This window comes from Vanacampus margaritifer, chromosome 2, assembly GCF_051991255.1.
Source record: "Vanacampus margaritifer isolate UIUO_Vmar chromosome 2, RoL_Vmar_1.0, whole genome shotgun sequence".
In the NCBI taxonomy this organism is placed as follows: domain Eukaryota; kingdom Metazoa; phylum Chordata; class Actinopteri; order Syngnathiformes; family Syngnathidae; genus Vanacampus; species Vanacampus margaritifer.
The window spans coordinates 28,573,385-28,589,232 of NC_135433.1; the positions used below are offsets into that span (position 1 = coordinate 28,573,385).

Below are 15,848 nucleotides of genomic sequence, written 5' to 3' on the forward strand. Positions count from 1 at the left end.
CACATGTAGTTGAGTATGTATGTATGTATGTATATATATATATTTCCAGCTAAATCAGGACATACACGCAAATAATAATAATAATAATAATAATAATAATAATAATAATAATAATAAAGGACGTACAAGATGCGTTTCAGACATCAACATGCTGCTCAAATCCAGAGTCCGTATTTTAATGAAAACCATGCTCTTAAACGTTAACTCTAAGTTATAAATGTATAAAAGTAGAGTACAGTACATTTATATTTTCAAATTAAAGAACTCGTTTGTAACTTTCGGGTTTCTGCGTTTTGGCCAATCAACATTCTGCTCAGCTATAAACCCTGCCCCCTTCTGCAAAGTTTGCCAGCTGTCATAAAATAAATGTGAAAACTCCAGAGTCAACATTTTATTGAGAACTACGCTCTTGTTTTTTTTCTTTTCCCAATTCTGAGAGAACGGTTCGTTATAGAAGTTGTGTGTATTTTAAATTAAAAAGTTGTTGGTAACTTCCGGGTTTCCGGTATTCATGACACGAACTACTTGAGACTTGAAGCCAGAGTGCAGCCATCTTGCGTTGCCACTTTTGCCGTTCAATTTTCGCTGAAAACACTTAGTGCGGTTTTTTTACGCCAAAATCCCGTATATGATATGGAATCAGATTTGTGCCAATTACACGAGGGACTCTCAAATGACGAACTTCAGTGTTTGCTTCGACCATTCAGACACAGTATATTTATTATTCTCTCATTGTCGTGAATCATGATTTACAGAGGTTAGGCTTATATTTCATTGCAATTTTTTTCTGGATGAGCTTTGACTTCATTCCATTGTTCATGGAAAACATGTTGCAGACGAATATTTGAGCGGCACTCAGAAATATACCATAATAAGAGAAAAATATATAATCGCATTCCTACAGATGAACTGTGGATGTAAGCACTTCCCTACAATCTTACTGGTACAACCATATGACACACACACTTTTTTTCTCCTTGGGTTTGTATTATTATTATTTTAACTTTATTTTAATTTACAAAACAAACATGCAAAGTGAAGTTATTCTTTGCATGTATGAAAACAACATAAGGATATTTCCAGAAGGAACATCAAATATCAAATAAATCCAAAAATGATTTAACATCACAAAAGTGAAAGGATCGATATATATATATGATACACACACATTGCATTTTTGCCGCTGAAAAAAGAAAGTGAAAAGGCGCTCTTGTGGCAACGCAAGATGGCAGCTGGTAGCTTGATTCCATGACGGGCATCGAGTCCACGTTCGTAATTCATGAGGACCATTCCGGAAGTAAAACAAGCAACGCGTTTCGACCTATCAACATGCTTGCCAAGTTTAAGTACCGCCTTTTTAACAAAACACTGTGTTGTCCAGAATGCATCGTTGCTTATTGATAAACTTTACAAGGGCGGTGGCACCATCTGACAATCATTCACGAACGCAAGACACCGTTTCATCTACCTTTCAGCGCTTTGAATCGCTAACAACTGAAACATGCTGAACAAAAGGTGAGATTGGCCGATATTTGACAGTTTGGAGAGCGTTACCTGGCTGTCATGGCCGCGGATGCAAAAGGTGTGCGAGGCATTATGAAGCTACCGCGACATTTGGTCGACCTGGGAGTCAACCCGGCGGCTCTGGCCTATGCCATGACTACGTTGGGAGCTGCCATGATCAACAACATATTTAGCTTCTACTACGTGAAGCTTTTCATCAACAAGTACCAGATATCCGAGGGAGCTTTCCACAAATCACAAGTGAGTGTCAAAAGTTACGTTATGCCAATATGCAGGCCCGTGTCAATGTTTATCTTCGTGGTTGTCGTGTATTTATGATAACAAGCACTTTATAAATACACTATTATTGTTATAGTTGTCATAGTAGAATGTTAAAATTCTGAGATGTTTTTTTGTGACTTCCAAGTTGTACACCTTTTAAGTAACTTTGATCCCCACACCCAAATCATCTTGATGGTATTCTAAATGTGTGTTGTGACTTCTCACAGGTGGTTTACATGCTGTGGAACGCCATCAACGATCCTCTCTTCGGTTACCTGCAAGACAACTCGAAGATGCCGTGCTGCTCTCAGCGTCGTCTCTCCATCCTGTACGGCGCCCCGTTCTACTCGTTGGCGTTCCTCATTGCCTGGTTCCCGTGGAGATCCTACGTCCCCGGCGACTGGCTATGCGGCGTTCACTTGATTGTGGCGTTGTGTGCCTTTGACGGCTTGCTCACATTTGTGCTGCTGGCTCAGTGCGCACTGTTCGCAGAGATTTCCAGCCACCATCAGAACCGACTCAGACTCATCAAGTACAACCAGGTAAATATTTTGCCAGTGACAGTATCATGACAGCGATTTTGAGACAATCATTGATGTGGAAGAAGGAAAAACTTGTAGAAACACATTCTGCCAATGTAAACAAAAAAATACACTTACAAATTCACATTTTTACGTTTTATTCTCGTGTCACTTTGCCTGTACTAGCAACCTAAGAAAATACAGCTCATACTGCTGATGGCAAGTTCCAGCTGCTTTGAAACAGTCACGGTATTCCTTGAAACTGCTAACCGGACCGTGTCTTGTTTCTGATTTCCCAGGTGGCGTCGCTGCTGGGCTCGTCAAGCGTGCTCTTCTGCGGCATGCTGTCCAAAAACATGGAGGACTTCACAGCCTTCCAGGCGTTCGCTGTGATCGTCGCCATCCTGAGCTGCGGCTGCATGCTCTACACGGGCCTCCGTAGCCGCAGCCAGTTTGACGCCGATGCGTCCAACGGGTTCACTGACCCCGCCTCCCACAGCTTGAAGTCTTCCGCCTCCACAGTGAAAACGCTGACGTGGCAAATCCTCATCAACAGGGACTTCCGGCTGTTTGTGCTCATGAACTTTTTCCAGGTCTTCATGCTGGCTTTCTTTAGTAATTTTACTCTGATATTTACGGAGCACCTGATTCCTCCTCATGTGCTTTCGTCACTGGCCAGAAGCGTCATGTACGGCTCGGGATTCATTTGTCCTCAGGTAGTGGCTTGAATTTTAAGTGCATTGCAAGTATAACACCTTCTTTTTTTTATCCTAATATTTTAATTGTAATATTATTTTATGTCCACCCCAGCTGTTGGTGTTGAGCTGTGACAGACTTCTTCACAGCCTTGGCTACTACAGAATAATTTTGTACTCCTTCTACTTGGAGGTCTTAATGGGGGCTTTTATGCTCGCGCTTGGTGCTGAGAACTATCGTGTCATGGCATTATTCATCACTCTGAGCATGTAAGAGATTCAATCAGTTTTCTAACTTTTTTTTTTTAATCAATGAAAATGTATTGCCTGCCTGCTAACTGTTCTCATCCTCTGCAGGATCATCGTGCAGGCCTCCTTCAGTCTGTTCAGCTTGCCTCTAGCTGATATTATTGACACTGACATGCAGAAGTACAAGCGCAGGTGAGCAAGAGGCTGCTATACGCACAGTAGCGTGTTAAACCAGCTGTCACTTTTCATTTTCTTTTTACATTTTAATTGATTCTAGTTTATTTTTTAATGCTTTAAAGCAGTGTTTCCCAACCTCACTGTCGGGCGGAATGCTTATATGACCAAATATGGTCAATTTCTTGTTTTTTCAAATTTTCACAAATCAATACTATTCGTTTGTCCTCACATTGCTTGTTGTTTTTACAAGTTATTGACTTTTTTTTTTCCAATTCTTTCAATTTAAAGTTTTAAAAATAGCTTGATAACAAATCTATTACTCTTTTCTGTGCTTGAACTGTCTGACAAGTGTTGTGAAGCTCCGCCTCTTCCCTTACTCTGCGAGCGCTTTGCAGCATTTTGTCACATTAAAAGTGCATTGTGTCAGGTAATATATTAAAGCTTTTTCTACACCATGCATGCTCTGCCAATGCCTAGATGAGTACGAAGAGCCCTGACTGTTTTACTCTGACTGCACCTATCAGCTTTTATCTTCCCTTTATAGTACAGTTTATTTGGGCAGGGGAGGGGTGGAGTTTTTCTGAACTTATTTAAAGGCATGTCTTGGTTTGTCAACTGTGGCTGTTGCTTTAAGATGGTGCACGTACTCTCACGCGCACCATGAACGAGCCTGACACAGATGCTGCAGTTACGCTTTGGGCCAGAGGTGGCAGTCGCAAGTAACAAAGTGACAAAATTGCACAAAGATACTCTAAAGGTGCATTGTAGAGTTTAAAATGTTAATATGAAAGCTTTTTCTACATTATGCATGCTCCAATGCCCAATCGAGTGCTACTAAGTTCCAAGTTACCCAGCTAATATTAATAACAATGATCAAGATAAACTTAGCGAGTTGTTTACGATGCAAAGATTCGTAAAAAATACATGGACTGAGCACAGACTGAAGCAGGTTTACGTCCGTCGACTGGACTAAGTAAAGATTTGTCTTTCTCAGTCCGTGTATTTTTACAAGCGTGGCATCGCATTATAAAGAACTCGCCTGATGTCTACTAAAGTAATAGGGGAATATATGGATGATTTTGGCCTCGTCGACAGCTGGAGACTTAAAAATCCATATAAGAAGGAATTTACCTTCTTTTCCGCTGTGCACAGGTCTTTTTCAAGAATCGATTATTTTCTTACAAATAACTCTATTGCTGATAAAACTGTTACAAAAATACATCCTATTATTATTAGCGACCATGCACCAGTCTCCCTTTCCCTACAAGTTGATTATACCTTTAAACCACCACCGACATGGCGTTTTAACATCTCACTGCTAAACGACGCAGAGTTTGATTAAAATTATAAGAAAAGAGTGGGCAGACTTTTTGGAAATAAATGATTCTCCAGACCTATCCCCATCTCTTCTCTGGGAAGCTGGGAAAGCAGTAATTAGAGGTAAAATTATATTATATTCATCTTATAAAAAGAAACAGGAGCAAAATTTAGAAAAAGACTTGGAAGATAAAATTAAACAACTGATGGATGAGTATGCAATAAACCCAAATAACCAAATATGGACTGACTTACAAAATACAATTAGACGATATGCTAACTAAAAAGACAGAATTTATAATACAACATTGAGATACAACAACTTTGAATATAATAACAAATCAGGTAAATTTCTTGCAAACCAACTTCAACGCAATCGGGAAAAATCTCTTATAACGGCTATTAAAGGGACAACTGGTGAATGCACACAATCGCCAGAAGAAATTAATCAAATTTTTTATAACTATTATCGCAACCTATACTCAGAAACTAATAGGCCTAACCCTGAGCATATTGAGGCATTCCTCAGTAGCTTAAATATACCTCAGTTAACTACTGAATATAAAGACATGTTAGATGCGCCACTTACTATAAACGAGTTGTACAGTGCTCTAGATAGTATGCCTAATGGCAAAGCACCTGGCCCGGATGGTAGTCCGGCTATATTTTTAAGCACTTCTGGTTAATGCTTGCTCCACTATTCTTAAGAGTAGTAACAGAAATCAAAACTAATGGTTACATACGCCACCACATGAATACAGCAGCAATTAAACTTTTATTAAAGCCAGAAAAAGACCCCACCCTTCCATCAAGTTACCGTCCGATTTCACTACTTAACACTGATATTAAAATTATCACTAAAGCTTTCACATCTAGACTAGAAACAGTAATCTCGATAATCATTCATAGCGACCAAACAGGCTTTATTAAAGATCGTCACCCTACTAATAATATTAGGAGACTCTTTAACCTTATTAGCATGTCACAGCGGCATGATAAAAAGGCAGTTATTATATCATTGGATGCAGAAAAAGCTTTCGACAAAGTTAACTGGTCCTTCCTCTTTGCTGTTTTAAATAAATTTGGCTTTGGGAAATCATTTATCCACTGGGTATCAGTATTATATGATTCTCCAAAAGCTACAGTTACTACTAATGGGATTATATCTCAGAGCTTTACTTTACAGAGAGGCACAAGACAGGGATGCCCACTATCCCCTTTATTATTTGCAATATTTATTGAGCCACTTGCATTAGCCATACGCCAGGAAAGAAGGATTCAAGGAATTCACTCTGGGGTAACAGAACATAAAATTAATCTATATGCCGATGATATCTTACTTTATTTAGAAAAGCCGGCTACTTTGTTAGGGGAAGTATTTAACTTAATAACTAAATTCTCACAGTTATCAGATTATTCTATTAACTGGACAAAATCAACACTTCTACCTATTACAGAAAATTCATGGAACCCTGCAAGCCAGGACCCACACTACTCATTTCCTATAGGTAATTTAAAATACTTAGGCATAAAAATCTCACCTAAATTAACTGATTTAATTCATTTAAACTTTTCTCCACTTCTGGATAACATTTATAGTGACTTGGAGCGCTGGAGTAATCTTCCTATTTCTCTAATAGGACGAATAGCCACCATTCAAATAAAAGTTTTACCCAAAATAAACTATTTTTTCTCAATGATTCCATTTAAACCTACGGCTAAATGGTTCCAGTTGTTGGACTCAGCCGTTACCAAATTTTACTGGAATAAAAAAAAGCAAAGATTAGTCTATCTACTCTTCAGAAAAGTAAATCCAAAGGTGGTCTAGAGGCACCAAATTTTATGTACTACTATATAGCTAACCAGCTACAATATATCGTTCTATGGGCACAACCCAACAGAGACACTAACTGTTGGCTGGAACTAGAACAGAAGGATTGTAATAACCTCAGACTTCTAGATTTACTCTTTATTACAACATCGATTAAGCAACATAATTGTTTTAAAAACCCAATGATTTCCGCCACCCTGACTGCCTGGTGGAAGGCACTAGAATTGACAAAAGCCCAAGTGGAGCCCTGTGGGCTTTCTCCCCTATGGCATAACCCCGACTTTCAACTTAACAACCAACCGTTTTATTTAGCTGTGTGGGAGCAGAAAAGAATTACACATCTCCACCATCTCTTCTCAGATAATATGTTTATATCATATACATCCTTGCTCCAAAAATACAAAATAAAAAACGGAATTTTTTTACATTATCTACAAGTTAAAAATATGATAAAGAAACAAATTCCAGCACTTCGGGGTACGCTCCAACCGCCTGTTTTAGCTAAAGATATTAACAAGCTTTCTCCGACAACAAAAAAACTTTCAAAAATATATAAGTTACTTTCATATACTGATAAAATGTCTTTACCCATCTCGAAATGGGAGACAGACTTGTCTATAGCACCGGAATCTGACTTTTGGATTCAAGTTTGTGAAAACGCATTTAAAATGACAAAACACACAAATTTACAACTTATCCAATATAAAATTATTCACAGAACATACATTACTCAATATATGATGAAGAAAATGGGACTCTCAGACTCCGACATTTGTCTCCAATGCTTACAAAACACTACAGACACTTATGTTCATGCTTTATGGTTATGTACTCCGGTTATGTATTTCTGGACTAAAGTCTTAGAAAAACTTTCCGCTATTTTGGACTGTAGGATACCTTTATCTCCAAACTTGTGTTTGCTAGGTGACCTAACAACAACTGACTTACCACATAAACAATTTCACAATTTTACTATCGCAAAAAAAACAATTCTTGTTAACTAGAAAAATAAACAAACTCTGAATATCGACCAATGGTCTAACCTCCTCATAAATCACATTTTAATGGAAAAAATATCTGCCTCAAATAAAAACCAAATATCAAAATTTATAGAAACATGGTCTACGTATATAGAATTTTTTAACCTAATTCTGGTTACTTAATTCTGCCTGTTAGCAAGAGCCACCACATCGTGATAACTTACATTGATGTTTCTGCATTTGGCAATTTATTATTATATTATATTATTAGTATGGGATTTTTTTTAATAGGTTTTAGGTGAACTGATGAATACACACACGCTCGCACGCACGCACGCACACACACACGCACATACACATACTCACCCACATACAAAAAAATATATATATATATATAAAAAAAAATTAATAAAAAAGGAGAGCAATGATGACATGTCAAATCGAATGAACAATACTGAGCTCTGAAAATAAATAAAAAAATAAATAAAGAACTCGCCTGAAATGGGAAAGCACTTGCCAATTTTGGTGAGGATAATGATATCCTGATAATGTAGTAAATGTACAATATTAATAATCATAAGTATAACTTTAGTGTCCAGTTTTGTGGATGATCTTACCTCTAGAGCTAAAGTAAATGTGACATTTTAGCTCGGTCAGTTGCTAGTTAGCTTTAGCCTAGCCCATTGTAGCTACTTTACAGGCTCTTCTAACCTTGGAGCAAACATAGGACTGCTTGTTTACATTGGAGACATTTAGCTGTGGACATGTAGCTTTGGTAATGAAAAGACTATGACTGCACCTGACAAACTCTTGGAATTCCTCATGTCCGATTTACACAATCCATGGGCACATCGCTTCACAATTTTTCTTGTTGGAGGTCCACAGATTGTTGGAACTTTTTTTGGTATGGTTTTATTGAAGCTGATAAATGTTTTGTGGATCGACTTTACAGTGGATTTCAATGGAGCGGATACGAGCTTAACGGACCTTAGCTGTTAGGGGACGTGGTTTGCAAAAGATCTTTTTGGATGGAAACTGAAAAAAAAAAAGGCCACTTTAGCACCTTTTAAGATTTAAATTTTGGATGTCTTTTAGACAAAAGCAAACACATTTAGTTAAATACATTTGAATAAGCCTATTTCATATAACAAGAAAAACAAGATCACAGTAAAGCCCTTTTCAGACTGCACTTGCTCCTGTGAAAAAAAACTCACAGTAAAGGCCTTTTCACACTGCATTTGCTACTGTGAAAGAATTGCGTGACAACAGCACCTCGGTTGCCAGCGTGGCCATATTTGGAAGTATTGACACGACAGTCGATCCGGAAATAACAAGTGATATTTTGATGCAGGTAAGAGCGCACCTTGGCAAGGCGTATCTTTCATTATTGTAAAAGAAAGCCGTGACTTTGCTCATTTCAAAAAAGATGAGGTGGAGGAGACTAGAATCACAGAAAAAAATGAAGGCTTGGCTGAAACTTGGATAGTTTGATCATGCCGTTTACCTCTAAATAAATCCGCCAAACAAAACTAAACCACATGCACAATGACTGTGTTTGACTACGACGCACTGCGTCTTGATAAATGCAGAGTGAAAAGGGCTTAATGCTACAGTGTAGCTGGTGATCGACCACAAAAGTACGTTTGTGTGCAGATTTGTTTCCACCTATTGCACTGCACATCATTTTATTTATGTAGTCACTCATGGATCGACAGTATTATCTTTGAAAAGGAGTTTGGTAAGACAATGTAACAACCACATTTGTTGCTTTTAGGCAACATGAACGATGTGTTTTTTTGGTATCAGCAAGATAGCATTGATTTGTTTTACATTAGAAAAAAACTCATGGCACCCAAGCAAACAATGTCATATGAACAAAAACACATAATTTGTAGTGAAACCATATATCTCAACCTGAATCCAAATGAAATTGGATGTTTTCCTCTGGCACGGCGTTGGGAATGACTGCTTTAAAGGGTCTGGGACCGTCTGTACTAGACTCCCTTATTGTAATTGTTTACCTTTGAGAATCCTCACGTTGATGATTTGCAAAGTTCAAATAAAAACTCAGGTCAATATGTTGACTTTGGTGGACCTTACTAGATAATTTATTACTCTTGTAATGTAATTTTTTTGTCAAATGCTGCACTTTTCAGAAAGACCTTCAGAGAATCAAGATTCGGATTACTTTAAACCTATTTATTTAGAATTTCTGTTTGTTTGCTTTTGGAATTATTTGTAAATAAAATGCATTTCCTACTAACTGTCTATATTTTCAGTAAAGCACTTGGCCAGGAAAGTTTAGAGCCAAATTATACATTTTCATAATATATTTTCCAAAATGTACTTATTTTACATGCCAACGTGTTTAGCTTGGTAGCCAATTAAATAATTGCAAATTGGTACATAGTATTGTGTCTATGATTGATATTAAACGAAGAATGTTTTGTTTGATGACATGCTCCCTCCCATATGCAGGCTAATATGCTCTACAGTCTATTGAGAATGACTGACAGTAGGCATTATGTGTTTGCAGCTCTCCAATATCCTCCATGGTGTTTGGAACCAACGCCTTGTTCACCAAGCCTGCTCAATCTTTGGCTCCAATGTTGGTGATTAAAATTCTCAACCAGTTTGGCTATGAGCAACTGAAGGATGCTGGAAGTGACACAGACCCAAGGTAAATACAGACTCTGGCCCCTAAAGTTTCAAACAAACACTTGAAGCAAATAAGAATGTTTGTGTTTTTCCTTGAGGTACTTAAGTTGTGTATTTAATGATGAATGTGCTGTGGTTTTTTTTTGGGGGGGTGGGGGGTGCTTGACAGGAAAAGATGAACGTTATGAATCCTACTGACTTGAAATTTCGCATTCAAGTCGAGCTCAAATGTTTAACTCATTCACTGCCATTGACGGCTGTATACGTCAAAAATTCATTTGAACTATTTCTATTAGTTTAGCATTGTTTCCCACTTTTGTTAACAAGAGTATGAAAACCTAGGAAAAAAATGTTTATTGTACATTTAGAACAGATACAAAATTTGTGATTAATCGTGACTTTTTCGTTTTGTTTTGCTTTTTAGTTGATCGGGGCAAACAAAGCAAGTTTTACTTCTTTCTGTCCCCTTTTGTTCTTTTGCTTTACTTGGAATTTGAATATTGCTTTTTATTGTCTTTTTTCTTTTAAAAATTAATGAAATTAATTGATTGATTGAGTTAACTAGTGAAGTCATGCAAATAATTATGATTAAAAATTGTAATCGCCTGACTAATTTTTAATCATCTTTTCTTTAAAAAAAAAAAGATAATAATTTAAAAGATAGAAGAAAAGATTTTTAAGAATTAGGAGCGTCAGGTGAGTAAAATTTTCACTAGTTAACTCACAATTAATCACAAATTTTATATCTGTTCTAAATGTATAATATATTTTTTTCCTAGGTTTTCACACTCTTGTTAACAAAAGTGGAAAAATGTTAAACTAATAGAAATAGCTCAAATGAATTTTTGATGTCTATAGCCGTCAATGGCAGTGAATGAGTTGATAAAAGCCTTTTACCAGTTGTAATTGACTTGAAACTTTTCATATGAGTCTAGCTCAGTGTCTTTTACAAAAAAAAAACACACACAAAATATGTATATTTTGTAATCAGATGCTGGTAATGGAGTTGCAATTACAGTTAAGTTTGGCAGCCCAAGGCCCTCACTCCATAAATCCAATTGACTTGAAATTTCTCACACAATTCTAGCTAAATGTCATCTACAAATAATATTGTGTATGTAGAATTTTGCCAGGTAGTGGCAATGTTATGAGACCAGAAATGTAAAAATTCTAAAAGCAAAGACACTTCTTAAATTTCTCACACGTCTCTTAAAAAAAAAATCCTGTTGTGTGTAAAATTTTGCCATTTTGCCACTTCACTTATTAAGCCATTTTCAACAGTAAGAAGATAATGTTTTTTCTATAATTAATGTGATAACTTCATTATTTTTAACCTGTCATCAGCTCAATGACCTAGTGGCAGAGTGTCCGCCCTGAGACTGGAAGGTTGAGGGTTCATCCCTGGCCGGGTCATACCAAAGACTATAAAAAAAAATGGGACACATTTGCCCTCCTGCTTGTCACTCAGCATTAAAGGTTGAAATTGTAGGTTAGATCACTAAATGATTCCAGACCGTGGCCCCTGCTGCTGCTCACCGCTCCCTACATATTTCCTCAGCACAGGTGATGTCATCTTCAGTCGACTGCAAGTGGAAAAATGTGTTTTAAAGGTATTAATTGTACATAAAAAATAATGAAGTTATCAAATAAATTCTGGACAAAATATTAACTTTTTACTGCTGAAAATGCTCAATGAGTTAAGTCTCACTAGCTGTAATCTTGACCAAATATACGTGAAACTTCTTACACACGTTTTAATCAATGTCTTCTAGAAATATAATTCCATCTCTTTTTTTTTCTTTTTTCTAAGGAGAGCTCAGTATTGTTCATTCGATTTGACATCATCATTGCTCTCCTTTTTTAAAAAAATAAATAAATAAAAAAAAGTTTTTTTTCTCTTTATTTTTTATTTTTTATTTTTTAAATATATATACATATATATATATATATATATATATATATACACACACATATATATATATATATATATATATATTTTTTTGTATGTGGGTGAGAATGTGTGTGTGTGTGCGTGCGTGCGTGCGTGCGTGCGTGTATTCATCAGTTCACCTAAAGCCCATTAAAAAAAATCCCATACTAATAATATAATATAATAATAAATTGCCAAATGCAGAAACATCAATGTAAGTTATCACGATATAGTGGCTCTCGCTAACAGACAGAATTAAGTAACCAGAATTAGGTTAAAAAATTCTATATACGTAGACCATGTTTCTATAAATTTTGATATTTGGTTTTTATTTGAGGCAGATATTTTTTCCATTAAAATGTGATTTATGAGGAGGTTAGACCATTGGTCGATATTCAGAGTTTGTTTATTTTTCCAGTTAACAAGAATTGTTTTTTTCGCGATAGTAAAATTGTGAAATAGTTTATGTGGTAAGTCAGTTGTTGTTAGGTCACCTAGCAAACACAAGTTTGGAGATAAAGGTATCCTATAGTCCAAGATAGCAGAAAGTTTTTCTAAGACTTTAGTCCAGAAATACATAACCGGGGTGCATAACCATAAAGCATGAAAATAAGTGTCTGTAGTGTTTTGTAAACACTGGAGACAAATGTCGGAGTCGGAGAGCCCCATTTTCTTCATCATATATTGAGTAATGTATGTTCTATGGATTATTTTGTATTGGATAAGTTGTAAATTTGTGTGTTTTGTCATTTTAAATGCATTTTCACAAACTTGAATCCAAAAGTCAGATTCCGGTGCTATAGACAAGTCTGTCTCCCATTTTGAGATGGGTAAAGACATTTTATCCGTATATGAAAGTAACTTATATATTTTTGAAAGTTTTTTTGTTGTTGTCGGAGAAAGCTTGTTAATATCTTTAGCTAAAACAGGCGGTTGGAGCGTACCCTGAAGTGTTGGAATTTGTTTCTTTATCATATTTTTAACTTGCAGATAATGTAAAAAATTTCCGTTTGTTATTTTGTATTTTTGGAGCAAAGATGTATATGATATAAACATATTATCTGAGAAGAGATGGTGAAGATGTGTGATTCCTTTCTGCTCCCACACACCTAAATAAAACGTTTGGTTGTTAATTCGAAAGTCAGGGTTATGCCATAGGGGAGAAAGCCCACAGGGCTCCACTTGGGCTTTTGTAATTTCTAATGCCTTCCACCAGGCAGTCAGGGTGGCGGAAATCATTGGGTTTTTAAAACAATTATGTCGCTTAATCGATGTTGTAATAAAGATTAAATCTCGAAGTCTGAGGTTATTACAATCCTTCTGTTCTAGTTCCAGCCAACAATTAGTGTCTCTGTTGGGTTGTGCCCATAGAACGATATATTGTAGCTGGTTAGCTATATAGATCATATATAGATATAGATCATTAGATGATGACATGAGTTTTAGCCTAAAAAAAATTCCAAAGTTTGACAATGTATTCAGTCCCCACACTCCATAAAAGCAAATGACTTGAAATTTCTCACACAAGTCGTTCTCTACAAATTTGATTTTTGAAGTTTGATTAACCTCAAACTTTCCACATCCGGTACAAAACAAAATCAGCAGGTCGCAAGCCCGTTTAAAACTTTCAGTCCAGTTGGCCATAAAACTAAATCACATTCACTAAGTCTCCCCTTTTGAGCACAGAAAATCGTACTAAAGGATGAAATTCACATTTAAATTATTCAAAATTTGCGTTTAAACTATTAGCAACTTAACAACTAATTGGACAGTAAATATAATTGTATGTAATAATGGATTTACTTGAGCGTTTAGAGTGAGAGAACTGATAAACAACAAATGTGTATAACAAAAAAATCCCCCCCACCCACACTTTAATGCACCTAAATGCAAGCCTGTGTGTGTCCTTTGCAGTGCCTTGGAGAGCCTCCACAGCGTCATGTTCTACTTGGTGTGTGCGGTGCCCATGTGTGTGGCTGCTGTTCAAGTCGTGGCTTGGAGGCCTTTTTCCATACGGAGCAGTCACACCGTGGACAGCAAGTACACTGACAGCTAGAAGCAATGCAGAGGAAGACGGCTGACTTTCCTCAATTTGGGAAAATAATTGCAGAGAGGTGATGGTACCTTGTAAATAAGTGTATTTTCAAGATGATCCAGGGTTTGTAATGGTGGGGTAATTTGATCTTCTTGTGAAGATGTGCGTCTCTAAGCAGATACACATCCAACAATTTTACCAAGTTCAAATGTTTGAGAAGAACACATATTCAAAGGGAAAATGAAACACTTTGTGAGTTGATTTGTTACATGCTCACTGACCTCAAGTTTCATTGTTCCATTGTAAGGGGAAGGCAATTTTGTGTGTGTCTTCAACTCTGGATCGCCTAAATTTAATGACTGGTTCCATGTGTCTGTTTTTTTTTGTTTTGTTTTTGCACAACTTTATAAATCATGTATCCATTTACTTCTGTGTGCCAAAATGATGCGACTATACACTACTGTATTTTGAAGTAAGAAATGATTCCACTTTAATAAGGAATATTGGCAAATGTTGGTGTTATTTTCCTGTCATGGTTTTGAGTATAATTAGAGTTTCCGAGTGTACTTTGCACACTTAAACTCCATTGCTGTCGTTCAGTTCCGCACTGGATAATCTAACCTAATGTGCCTTGTTTGACATGTATAATGATCAACGGCCCAAATGACAAGCACAAGTTGAGTTTAGTCTTTTATTAAAAAATATGTTACCCTTCATGCCTTTGCTGGTATTTCTCACTGACGTATGTATGTACAATAAGGGACAAGGTTTTTAAAATGAACAATCAAAAAGTGATTGAAGCGTTGGTTATAATATATATAGAAATATATATATATATATATATATATATATATATATATATATATATATATATATATATATATATATATATATATATATATATATATATATACACAGTGAGGAAAATAAGTATTTCACCCCCTGGTGATTTTGTGAGTTTGACCCTTTACAAAGAAAGGAACGGTCTATAATTTTCATGGTAGGTTCATCTTAACAGTGAGAGACAGAAAATTAAAAAAAAATCCCAGGAAATCACATTATATTAATTTTAAACATTTATTTGTCTTTTATTGAGGAAAATAAGTATTTCACCCCCTAGCAAAACATGACTCAGTACTTGGTGGAGAAACCCTTGTTGGCAAGCACAGCGGTCAGACGTTTCTTGTAGTTGGTCACCAAGTTTGCGCAGATCCCAGGAGGGATTGTGGCCCACTCCTCTTTGCAGATCCTCTCCAAATCCTGAAGATTTCGAGGCTGTTGCTTGGCAACTCGAAGCTTCAGCTCCCTCCACAAGTTCTCTATAGGATTAAGGTCTGGAGACTGACTAGGCCACTCCATAACCTTAATGTGCTTCTTCTTGAGCCACTCCTTTGTTACCTTTGCTGTATGTTTTGGGTCATTGTCATGCTGAAACACCCATCCACGACCCATTTTCAATATCCTGGCTGAGGGAAGGAGGTTCTCACCCAAGATTTCCCGGCACATGGCCCCATTCATCCTCCCCTCGATCCGGTGAAGTCGTCCTGTACCCTTAGCAGAGAAACAGCCCCAAAACATAATGTTTCCACCACCATGCTTGACGGTGGGGATGGTGTTCTTGGGGTCAAAGTCAGCTTTTTTCGCCCTCCAAACACGGCGAGTCGAGTTGA

The 15,848-nt window shown here is 36.7% G+C and overlaps 1 protein-coding gene across 1 annotated transcript; it reads left to right on the forward strand.

The window, feature by feature from the left end:
* The first annotated feature begins 1,328 nt into the window (after nucleotides 1-1,328).
* Nucleotides 1,329-14,894, forward strand: mfsd13al (major facilitator superfamily domain containing 13a-like). The gene is made up of 7 exons (XM_077557747.1): nucleotides 1,329-1,764; nucleotides 2,013-2,327; nucleotides 2,606-3,022; nucleotides 3,117-3,271; nucleotides 3,359-3,442; nucleotides 10,092-10,235; nucleotides 14,058-14,894. Exons 1-7 carry the CDS (start codon nucleotides 1,564-1,566, stop codon nucleotides 14,197-14,199), a joined length of 1,458 nt encoding a protein of 485 aa, XP_077413873.1. The 5' UTR covers nucleotides 1,329-1,563; the 3' UTR covers nucleotides 14,200-14,894.
* Nucleotides 14,895-15,848: the final 954 nt, after the last annotated feature.

Excerpts from the sequence above, each read along its gene's own strand:
- mfsd13al (XM_077557747.1), top strand. The coding sequence starts at position 1,564 with ATGGCCGCGGATGCAAAAGGTGTGCGAGGCATTATGAAGCTACCGCGA. Across the intron at positions 1,765-2,012 it reads GAGCTTTCCACAAATCACAA|GTGGTTTACATGCTGTGGAA; the intron begins GTGAGTGTCAAA and ends GACTTCTCACAG. Across the intron at positions 10,236-14,057 it reads GGAAGTGACACAGACCCAAG|TGCCTTGGAGAGCCTCCACA; the intron begins GTAAATACAGAC and ends TGTCCTTTGCAG.